Source organism: Chiroxiphia lanceolata, chromosome 16 (genome assembly GCF_009829145.1).
Source record: "Chiroxiphia lanceolata isolate bChiLan1 chromosome 16, bChiLan1.pri, whole genome shotgun sequence".
Classification (NCBI taxonomy): Eukaryota; Metazoa; Chordata; class Aves; order Passeriformes; family Pipridae; genus Chiroxiphia; species Chiroxiphia lanceolata.
Genome location: NC_045652.1, coordinates 16419097 through 16430917, shown reverse-complemented (window position 1 = coordinate 16430917; position 11821 = coordinate 16419097). Strand labels below are relative to the sequence as shown.

General features: G+C 51.7%; 1 protein-coding gene across 5 annotated transcripts in view; it reads right to left on the bottom strand.

Moving 5' to 3' along the window:
* Positions 1-846: 846 nt before the first annotated feature.
* The window catches only part of USP31 (ubiquitin specific peptidase 31), a 31338-nt gene continuing 20363 nt past the window's right edge, over positions 847-11821 (bottom strand). Inside the window, exons 16-18 of one of the 5 annotated variants that reach the window (XR_004359899.1) lie at positions 9611-11166; positions 3473-3549; positions 847-3012 (exon numbers count right to left, since the gene is read on the bottom strand). Coding sequence is in view for 2 of the 5 variants with exons in the window: in XM_032704012.1 (XP_032559903.1) it covers positions 9626-11166 (1541 nt within the window). In the remaining 3 variants the exon portion in view is untranslated. Of the gene's footprint in view, positions 3013-3472; positions 3550-3804; positions 11167-11821 lie in introns of those variants that run through there. The other 4 variants (XR_004359900.1, XR_004359898.1, XM_032704012.1 and 1 more) reach the window with 4 other exon arrangements.

Genomic DNA, 11821 nt, shown 5'->3' with positions numbered 1-11821 from the left:
GCTCCAGGAATTGCTTTGCAACAAGCACAGTCTGCCTGTTAAAGGAGCAAATGGATCCTCGGTGGAGCTGGGCAGCACCAGTGGACACAGTGTTATTTACAGCCTGGAACACAGAGCTGTGCAGTGGTGCTGGAACTCTCCTGGCCCCTCTTACCACTGCCGAGACAGTCTGATCCCAGCTCTGGAAACTAGCTAAGGCCATTAGGAAACACAACCCCTTCTCCAAGGAGCCAGTTCTGCGAGATTAAAAACGGGAGCACAGGCACTGCCGACTGCGGGGTACTCACATCCATACCGAGTGTGAACCACTGAGCTAATGTATTCCCAGACAATTTAGGCTCATTTCAATAAAACCAGAATTAGATGGTAGCAAACAGCAGGGAGAGCAGCTGTTACAGCACTGAGACACCTAACACAACACCCCCTGGCACTGTGTGACAGAGACAGCACATCCAGCCCAGGGAGAGCAGAGGTGGCTGGGCTGGGACAATGACAGGGGCCACCTGCTCCAGGGACCTGCTCCCCGGGAGCCCCACATCCCCAAACCTGCAGGGACACACAAGCAGGACAATGACCCACAGGTCCAGGAATCCACAATCAGCCTTAACCTGCAAAGCCACCAACACCCATCACCAGAGGAGTGCAGCAAAGGGGCGGGGGGAGCTGGAGCAAGGACAGGCGAAAGGGCTGGGGGGATGCCCAGCACCAGAGCCCTCCATCACAGCAGTCCCCTGCCAACCCCAGTCCCAGCCTTGCCCACTGGCCACCAGCTCCTATCACCTACAGCAGCAAGACCAAGCTCCAGGCAGGAGGGGACACATCATGGACCCAGGTCCTGTGGCATTTTGGGCCAGGAGACTCCAGCCAGACCCTCATCCACCATGGGACGGGGCACAGGAGACCAGAAAAGAGACCCCCACACCTTCAGAAGCCACTCAGGCCACCCCTGCCCACAATATGGCCCAGCCTGAGGGACTTTTAATGGTCCCCTTCCCCCATCACACCCTGAGCCCCACACCTGGGTACCCACTGTAAACTGGTAAATATACCTGGGAATCAGCCAGAGGCTGGTGTCAGCATTTCTTATTAAAAGCTGGGTTTTTGCTCTACGACAGACTAGTTTTATGTTCCCATAAATTGCCAACAGTTGGTCAGATCCCCACAGAGCCAGGATCGATACCCAGCCGAGGGGAAAAAGTGCTGAGGAAGGAAAAGCAATACTCCAATTAGAGCAAAATTTAAGAGTCCAGGGGTAGGGGTGACAGTGCCTAATGTGCTACAATTTATTGATGGTCTCCCAAAGATTGGGTTTTGTTCTGGCTCTCAGAGGCAGCTGTTCATAAATATCCAGCCAGGCAGCTGCAGTGACTCCCACCTCCGTCCACTGCACCCTTGGCCTTGCTTGGCACAACCAGTGACCATTCCCACATGGTTCTGCTCCTCCAGCCAAACCTGCGGTGTTCTTGGCTCCTCTGGTTCATCCGTTGGCAGAAGGTCTCCACTGATGCCCCCTGACCCGGCAGCAGGCAACCAACAGCCTATATATGGGTGTATGGGTGCCCACCAGCCCCAGACCAGGCTCTGGGGCACAGGGGCCAAGGGAACACCTGGCACGCCCCCACCAGTGGTGCTCAGGGACACCTCCATCTCCCCCAGGGTGTCAGAAATCTGTGCCCAGATCTGCAGTAATCTAATCCCAATTTAGCACAGCATAATCCCAGCCCAGGAGTGACATCTGGGAGACCCAGCCCTGGGCTCCCCTCCAGACACAGCTTTACCCCCACTGAGTCCTGCCCTGCTCTGTCCTCACTGTGCACCAAGCACCTGCCACGGACCCTCAGAAAGAGGGAGGCAATAAAATTAATCTCTTGGAGATCAAAGTTCTCACATGTTTTCCATGGGCCTCTTGCTCCCTCCCAGCAAGGCGGGGGAACAGCAGCAGGCTCTCTGTTAAATCCCACAGTCAGAAAAACCCAGCTGGATTGGAGAAATGTTGGCAAATATAATAAACACAAGTACATTAATTCTGCGAAGCCTTTGGCTATATTAATCTCTCTTTAATGTAATCACCTATAAATAAGTGATGACCCCATGATTTAATACGACATCTGCCATCCCCATTTCTACACAAGAAGTGAAGCAATGCCTCTGGTACGTGGTATGTGCGTGACTGCCCAGCACAGCCACCAGCTCCTCAGCTCAGCACCCGGGGGCTTGGCTCTGGCTTGCCTTTCCCAGCAGGATGGATAGAAACACAGACCAAAGCTGCACGGCAGGGGCTGGTGGGGGCCATGTGTCCCCAGAGGCCCAGGGTCCCATGGGGGCAATGGGTGATGCAGCACAGCTGTTGGCAAACACACCATCAGCATTTCTGTAACCAAAGCCGGGCAGTAGGAGATCAGGATGGCCGATTTGGAGATTTGGGGACCAAGGGGGATTCATGGACAACTCCCACCTCGGTGAGCACTGAAGGAGCATGCTGCTGACCCCCTCCATGCAAAAACATGCATGGAGGAGGGAGGAGAAGAGGAAAAAACCCTTGTGAATCAAAAATTGTGTTGAAAGGTGAGTTTGTGAAGCTTGACCCAGCCCCTGCTGCACCAATCCGAGGGCTCGATGGAGCAGGAGGATCCCACTCTGCAGTGGAAATGCCCTTGGAGAGCTCCAACCACATTGTCTTCCATTCTTCCCCGTTCTTCAGCTGAGAGGACACGCTGGACCACTAAAGCATTTTGCACCCCCTTTGACCTGAGACTGGGCAGCCCAGCAGCCACGGGCATGGTGCCTGCAGCCACGGCAGCTGGAGCGGCTCTCCCAGCCCAGGGGGTCACCTACAGATGACACATCAGGGACAGAGGTTTCCCCTTCAGCAGCTGGGAGCAGCAACCCATCCTCCTCCTGCCTTGCTCCATCCTCATCCTCGCTGGGCAGGTGGCAGGAGCAGCCCATCCACATATTCCCATCTGGCAGCCACACGCTCTCCTGGGTCCAGAGCCACCACCGCACACCCTGCTGAAGGAAAAACAGAGTTTAATTAGGACAGACCTGGAGGAGCTTCAAGCCTCCAGAGTCTGGTGACAGCAAGAAGGGAACAGGCCTTTGGCCGTGTTGTGGGCAGGGGCAGCCTGAGGGGTTTCTGGAGGTGTGGGGGTCTGGCTGGGGGTCTCCTGGCCCCAAGTGCTGCAGGGCTTGGATCCATAAGGTCCCTTCTGCCTGGAAGCTTGGTCTCGCTGCTGTGGGTGGCAGGAGCTGGTGAGCAGCAAGCAGGGATGGGGCGGGGGGTGGCAGGGGACTGGTCCGGTGGTGGGAGGCCCCCCAAGCCCTTTTATGCAGGGGGCTGAGCCCAGACATGAGGCACGACAGGGCAGACAGAGAAGACCCCCACCTCTGCCTGGGCAGGTGTGAACCCCCAAACCCCAAAGAGGAGCCAGATCACATCTCCCTGCCCACAGGGCTCCTGGACCAAACTCACCGGCACAAAGGCCCTGGTGCAGGTCCCGCACCCGCTCTGGGACCGTGGCCGAGCGCCGCAGGGCCTGGGCTGATGGTCTGTGGAGAGAGAAGCATCAGGGACAACGTGGGGGAAGGGAGGAGCCCGTGTCTCTCCCGCCCCAGCACACACGTCTGTGCCCAAAACCAGGCCTCTGGGTTTCCCCAAAGGAGCCCTGATCAGGGCACAGGGGGAAGGTTTCCAAGCCCGTGCCCCCATCCCATGCCCGGAGCAAGGCAGGGAAGAGCGTCCCGCGAGCGGGAACACGGCGAGGCTGGAGCCTGCAGCCTGGAAAAACGCTCACTCAGGCAGGATGCCTAATAATAAATTTATTGTATTTTATTACATATTCCCCTTTTTGCACTTAATTCCAATTCCTCATATTCAAACTCTTCTTTCTGAAAGAAAACGATTTTTAACATAAAAATATAAATTCTGCATATTAAAAGTGCATACACCTTGAATAATAAAACATACAAATAAATAATAAAAGGCATTGACACAGTCTCATGCACTTGTCCTCAAATAATTTAAAATTTATGGTACAATGTTCAACCCCAAGTAAAGACAGCCTGCTTTCCAATTACTGTACAGGTCAAAAACATTAAAATACAGAGGAGAATATCAAAGGTGTGGGCAAACCCCACGTCCCTGTACCAGGTACAGTGATGTGACATGCAGTTTGAGAACTGTAGATATTCCAGTGTAAAATCTGACATTGTGTCCAGACGAGAAACTGCATTTGCAACAGGACTTAAAATTCAATTTTAACCCATGGTGAGGCACAGGTGGTGAGCAGATCTGTACAAATTCATACCTGGAAGGCCACAGGACAATAATGGAACCACTTGTGGCCTGGATTCCCTTGTGTCACCCTACCCAAGGCAATAGAGCACCTCCAAAGGGGTTTATTGCACTCACAAATGCCACACGAGCCTGAGGCCAGCGTGCATGTGCTGCAGGGCCGAGTGAGCCAGTTACACTTAGTTTTAATCTGTGTCTTATTTGCAGATAAATTGAGTGCTATCGCCTTTATAAAAATAGAAGAGTCTCTAAGCCTTTAGACCTAACAGACATCGTACAAGTCTTCAGGTGCTTTTCTTTTACAAAATAAAGCTCCTAACTGCTTTATGGTGCTTTTGTTGAGAAAAACATGTAGGACTTTCATCTCACCACAGATTAAAACTAAATTTCAGTTCCCTCCACGAGTAACATCAGATACTGCCAAATTCTTTTGGATTAGTATGCAAATGACAAAGATACAAAAAACCCACAAAAAACCCAAAAAACAAACCAAACCAACAGTACAATTATTTGGAATGTCATTTCCAAATCCCCTCTGTGCTGGCTGACCGAGGGGAGGGCACCAGGCCCATGGGGCCAAGGACCAAGAAGCCCTCACGGGCTGCCCCAGCCACGCAGTGCAGCCACCCCGGTGGGACCCACCGTCCATAGGACATGGCTCAGACCCTCCACCGTGGGGTTCTGGAGCACAAAGGGAAGCCTAGTCACCCCCATGGGCAGCTGGGGCTCTCCTGGGAAAGCAGGCAGAGCCCAGAGAGCAGTACGGGCAGCACACCAACAACTGGGAGCCGCTCCCCTCGCACGGACACTCGACAGCAGCTCTGTGAGTGCCCGCACAGCTGCCTGCCCCCCCTGACAGCACAGCTGCCTGCCCCCCCGACAGCACTGAGCGTGCCTACATCCCATGGAATGGCAGGCTACACACGGAACCCTGACTGGGCCTGCTCTGCTAAGAAAAGAAAAAACAACACAAAACAGAAATCAGTTGTTCTCGTTTCCCCGCTCCGATCCCTCTGACCTTACACTATGCTCCAGCCTTGTCAGTAATGCAGAATCCTGCAAAGGAAAGAGTCAAAGATGTGCAAAGGAAGCAGGAACCCAGGGACATGCTCCTGTGTGCCAGCAGCAGCTGCACCACCAGGCAGCGGCACAGATTCCAAGCGGTGCTCCGGAGCCTACGGAGCGGCTCCAATGCTGAGCACAGCCACGGCTGGGCTAGAGGCTTGCATAGTTAGTAGGGACATGCATCGGGGACAGCAGGGCCATGCAAGCTGCCTGGCACCGAGAAAAATGGTTAGTCATGCTCAAGTTTTGGCTTCGGAAAGCAAACCCCTGCAGCGACGGCGGATGAGGGCACTTGCAGTGGGAGAAGTGCAATTAAGCTGCTAGCTTTCTATCCTAAGCATCTTGTTTTTATTAAGCCATATTTGATAAGTCTGAAAGGATTAACAATTTATACACCCAAAGTGAGACACTTACAAGTTACAGAGAACTGCAGGCACCAAATTGTCTATCAAATATGATTAATACAAATAAAAGGTGCCTCTTTAATACACGTCATTGAAAATGTGCTTGTAACTTGAATACTACTAAACACTATCCAAAAGACACAGCCCAAAAAGGGTAAAAAAAAGTCTCTAGGTGACTCCAGTAGGACTTGAGCACTGGAATGAAGGCGCTGCTCTCCTGTGCCCAGAGGGCCAATTGCAGGAGCAGGAGCAAGTGGCAGACTAGGGACGTGGGGTGAAACACAAGTCACACACACCGGCACAGGTGAGTCCAACCCAAAGCTGACTGAAAACACGATGCCTGGAAGCCTGTTCTGCCTTAGAGCTCACCCCGCTCTTTGGGAGCAGGGACACTGCTGAACCTCCCTCTTCCCATGTGTTCCCCACCAGTGTGAGGCTGCCCTGTACACCTTTGCTCCCAGGTTCTCAGCACAGGTGTCCCAGACCCCACCACCCCAGCCAGGCATGGTTATGGTGTTGGCATCTAGGACTTGGCAGATCTCCCCTGGTACCATGCCACATGCTGACAGCTGGACAACGACACACATGGACAGGAATTCCTATACCTGAAAGGGCCAAGCAAAGTCTGGTTTAAAGCAAGGAGAAAAGACTGATGTTGCATTTCCCCAAATTCCTTGAATTAGGGCCTGCAATAACCTACATTTAGTTTCAGAAACATTTACCTTACATCACTCATGGAGCCTTGACTGTAACAGCAACAAGGCTTGGATTGACACTCACAGTGAACAGTGTTTCCTGGACCCACACCCTTCAACCCCCTCCCATGCAAGGAAGTTTATTTACTACCAAAGATCTGTGACACCAACAAGCAGAGGTGCAGAGTGAAAAGTGGCTGCATTCCCAAGTGCTCTGTTACAAAAAGACCATGGAACATGGACTGCGCTTCCCAGGGACCACAGGCACACATCTTGCACATTTTACCCAGTGCCTGCCTTATATTACATGAACAGTCCAGTGCACCCTCTTAAGTCAAACTGTTTTGCTTGAGAACACAGCAAGTCAAGCCCTCCTGAGTAGAAACCCACCACAGAGGAGCAGCATCCCACTCTCTCCGAGACAAGGGCACTGACAGTGCAGTCCCTCCTGCCCACTCGTGCTCCACCGCAGAGTAAGGAGCCTGTGCACCAGAGCTGCTGTTCTAGAGGGACAGAGAAATCCAGTTTGGCAGGATACAAAGAACAGATAGTGCTGGATTTGGCAGCAATTCCCATCAGGAATTATGGGGAAAGAGAGCATCATTACATCTCATGGGATTGCAGAGGTTCAACTGCTTTTATCAGCTGCTGGAACACCCGGACCTCCATTCCCCTTCTGTCCAAATGGGAGCTCCAAGGACCATTCTCTTGCCCCAGATACAAACATTGAACTGGCATTCAGTGAAAACGCCAGTTTGGACATGGCTTCAAATTCCCTTCAGCCCAGGCATGCAGCACAGGAGCAAAACCACCTCAAAACCCACACACCAGCTTCCAGTTCAAACTCCTTCAGTGAGTGATGGTATGAAAAGAAAATGTCAATTGATAAAAATAACCTTTCACAAATGTCCATGGTGAAAAGCACAGAAACTAGTTCTGTCTATTAAAAAATCCCAACCCGAGTCAGCACAAGCCACCAGAATTACATTCTTGCTACAAGAGTTGTTACAAGAGAAGAGCCAAGACAGTGTAAGACCTTAATACAGATAAAACCTTAAACAAATACTTCAACATCAACATTTCAGGGAGTAATTTAAGTACTACAACATGAAGCAAGTCTTATCTGCTCTGCTGGATATAACAGAAAATAATCCAAGAATAATCCAAGTCATACATTTCAGAAGCAAGCAATGCAATCTTTGCTTCTTGTTGCTGCAATAAACGAGACTGAAACACCTGGAAGAAGGAATGCACTGAGGGGACAGTGACGATGGGGTTAGAACTGTCAGGGCACAGCACCCAGCACGGTGTTACACGTGCAGGCTGCAGGCACTGCCAGGATGCAGTGGGACATCACTGGGACATGGCAAGGGTGACACTGCAGCTGGGCTCACCCTCACAACCGACCCCAGCTCTGTGGCACCCCAGCTCAGTCTCACACACACTCTGAGGTGCCAGCTACCCCCAGCCCTTGTCTCCCAGGCTCGCTGCAAGTGTGTGGTGAGCAGAGAAGTGATCACAGTGCAGCAAGGTGCCCAGCAGACCTGGGGGCAAGGTTGCCTGCAGGCCCAGCAGCACCTCAGCAAGGGAGGAGCCAGACAGGCCAGTTTGTTACACTGACAGCACAGAGCACACTGCCTGGCCCCAAGCTACAGCAGGAGAAGCTCTGCCATCGGACTGCACGACAGGAACAGACCTGGCTCAGGACAAGGCGTGCCCAGCACACTGCCCAGCACACTGCCCAGCACACTGCCCAGCACGTCGCGACCCACACGACAGACTGCTGCTGACACGAGCGATATGCAGCACATCAGTACAAACCGTGGAATTTAAAACAAAAAGATTACACCACATGTATGCAAAAGAACTTGAGGAATCCACCTTAGAAGGAATCTTACAGAACTTGAGGAATCTCCTCTGTAAGAAGGGCATGTAAACGAAGTAGATGTAGTGTTTTGACCCTGATGGAGGCTGTCGTCCAAACAAGAAGGGGACCGTTCTGCTGAGGGACACATGGCAGCCAGACCCACAGGGAGGGGACAAGCATGCCAGAGGGAGGAACATACAGCACTCTGGAGAACAGGAAAACTGCTCCAGAGGTTTGGGTATGGCCCTTCCAATCCCTACAAAGGGGCCTGTCAAAGCATGCTCAGAGAGGGCAGGACCACACTTGATCTAAACATCACCTCTGGAGATAATGGAGGCTTAATCACAACACTATGATAAGGGTCTGAGCACATTAGGAAATGCTTCCCAGGAGTTTAAACAGGAGGGTCCTGAGAGTATCATGGCCATCCAGGCGTGTGGACACAGTTCTCCTATGGCACTGCTTCCACAGCACCTCCACACGTACGAGCTGGCCACCAGCTGCTGCCCAGGGATTCCTTCTGTCACTTAGTAGAGTGTTTCAGAAGAAAATAGTTAGAGGACAAGGCAGAGGTTGCCTTAGGTATGGACAGAGCAAAACTCTTCATAAACTTAGCGACAAAAAATGCACATTACATTTCATGGAAAAAAACACAAACTTCCTTCTGTTGGAATGTAAAAATTAAATCTATTACACAGACACACACACACGGACACACAGGTACCTTTCTGTCCGTCACTAATGCTAGTCCCTCCTATACTGGCTGAGTATATACCTGAGAAACAACATTAGTGTTGAAATATTGCCCTTTAGAAAGCTTGAAAATGGAGGGGAGCAGGGAGAGAGGGTTGAGAGCAGAAAGAAGCGGCAGTCTCTCCAGATTCCTTCGCATCCTCCACAGCTCGGAACAAGGCCATACACCAGCGTGGACACAGCCCACTCGGAGCAAGACCAAAGGAATATCAGTTCACAGCTCTACAAAGCACACAAGTGTCAGTACAACCAGGGGTCAGATTCCAACCCTCGAATCTGTAGACAGTTGTTGCACTTTCAACAGAGACTCCTGTACAAGTGCTATGGGACAGCTGCATTCAGGTTCAACAATGACTCCAGCTAGGCTACTTGCACCAGTGCTGGCTGCCTGTGGCTATTTGGTTTGATGGCAGAATCAAAAGGCGCTTTAACAACTTGCAGTTAACTTCTCCTCAAAACATACATTAGGCACATGAACAAAAAAAAACCAAGAGCTCAGAATAAATTAGCTTTTCAGCAGAAGAAAAGACACCTGGATTGCAGCATTTCACTGAGGTTCCAGAGAAGGCTGTACAGACACCTGCATGCTGGAAGGTAATTTTTTCAGCGGCTTGTCAGCAGACTGCTTGCCACTGGAAGGAGGAGACTGGACTCCAGGATCTAGCTGGGAAGACTTGGACTTGCGACTGGATAGCAGAGAATGTTTGTTGGGTGTGGCATCCTTTGAGACAAGTTTTTCTTTTGCAGTAATGTTGGCATTGGTTTGGGAGGCTGGTGGGACACCACCTTTCTCTGGTTTGTCCTCCAGCATGTTTTTACTGCTTGACTTGGAACTGACACTCCCTGTCTTTTTTGAGAGCATTGTTGTCTTCCCCAGGTCTGCTGACCTCCGGGTCTCCTTCTGCCTTAAGGCTGATTTAAAGAAAGACAACCCCTTCTCTTCTGACTTGCTGTCCCTCTTCAAAGCAGAACGTGCCCCAACATTTGGAGACCGCAGGTTGGCCATGGAGGAGCTCCGCACGTGCTTGCTGTCCGCGGCCCTGCTGTCGCTCCTGGAGTGGCTGATCCGTGGGGAGCTCGTTCTTGAGCTGCTGGTAACGCTTGTTTTATCCGACCCCAGACTTATCTTGGAGCCCTCCCTGCTGAGGCTGCGGTCGGAAGTCCGGCTCTTCCCAGTGGAAGAGCCCTTAGTCAATGAGCCTGATGGGGTTTTCTTGGCAGCTGTGGAGGACGGAGAAGAACCTGACTTTTGCTTCTGTTGTGCCGATGGGACAGATGCCTCCAGTGGCTTCACGCTGTGATCCTTCCTAGCCTGAGCAGGAGCAGGAGACCCATGTCGCCCGCTGGCCCTAGAAGAGTCTGTCTTACTTCTAGACCGGGAAACTTTCTGGGAACTCTTCAGTGGAGGAGAAGAGTGAGAGACTTTGGTCTCTTGGGTAGACAAAACTGTCCTTCCCTTCCTCAAACTTTTGTCCGGCTCAGAAGCTCCCTTGGAGCTGTGACCCTTCTTAGGGGTGTCACGTGCCTTCTCTGCAGCCAGCCCTGTCCCACCAGGAGCTTTCACCTCCTTCACCGGGGAGCTGTCCACAGAATCGCTCTGGTCAACAAAGGCGATTTGATTGTTGTTATCAAAAGGATCCAGAGCAGGGTGATTCCTCTCTGGCTGCACAGAGCTTTTACCACACCCATCTGAAAGGTCTGAGCTAGATGTCCTTACAACAGACTCTTCCCTGAATGCCCCTTCCATGACAGCCAAAGGGGCTCTGCGAGCCGTCCTGTGCTCTCGCCGGCCGCTGTCACAAGGCTCCAAGTAGCTACTGGAGAGATTCCTCAGGCTGCCAAAACACGAAGTGGAGACTTTGTCATCAGCAGCCTCCCCGATCTTCTCCAGCGTGGAAGCAGAGGTGTGTACTGGGGAATCTCCAGAGAAGCGTGACGGGGAGTTGGAGCGGAACTGGAGTTTTGCAGAGAGTGACCACGAGGGCCTGACACCGTTTTCACTCACTGCCAGTGGGCTGGTGACAGAGGATCTGGATGACAAGCTCTGACGCTGGACACTCCTTACAAATGGCCGAGTTGAAAATCCTCCTGCAGAGAAAGCAAAGCAACGGTCTTAATGTGAAAGCCAAGCCTGCAGCTGCTTTATCCCACCCATCCACATTTCCCTATGAGAGCCAGACAGCCCACCCACACCACACTATGTCTCTCTCCATGCCTGTTGCAGGCACAGCTTTTTGGACAAAAGCTGAGTAAGAAATCCAACAACTGTTATTTGCCAGTGGTCACCCAGGAGTAACTCTCTGAAGCCTGTAACTGAAAACCCAGATTCTTCTCATCAAACACAGGGTTTGCACCTTGGAAGGCCTTGAAACTGGCAAGGGGTTCACCAGCTAGGATTATGATTCTGTATTAAAGAATATTTCCCAGAGCATCATGTGAAAGGCAAAGTAGGATTCCTACCTCTAGATCAAGTGATGTATTTGTATTTACAAACTCAGAATATAACTAAGCATTTTAGAAGTGTGACTTTCACGGTCAGATCTGACAGCTGTTACAGTGCTGCTGCAGGGACATGTCCACACGCTTCCAAATGCTCCAGTTGACCTGTGAAGCTCCACATTCTCAGAAACTACAAGGCACTGTGTGGAGGAGCCAGGCAAAGCCAGGAACTGAAGAGTTACTCGCAACAAGTGAATTTGAATTTTCCCCACTCCCTGGCAGCAGCCAGCAGCACAGCAGCGGC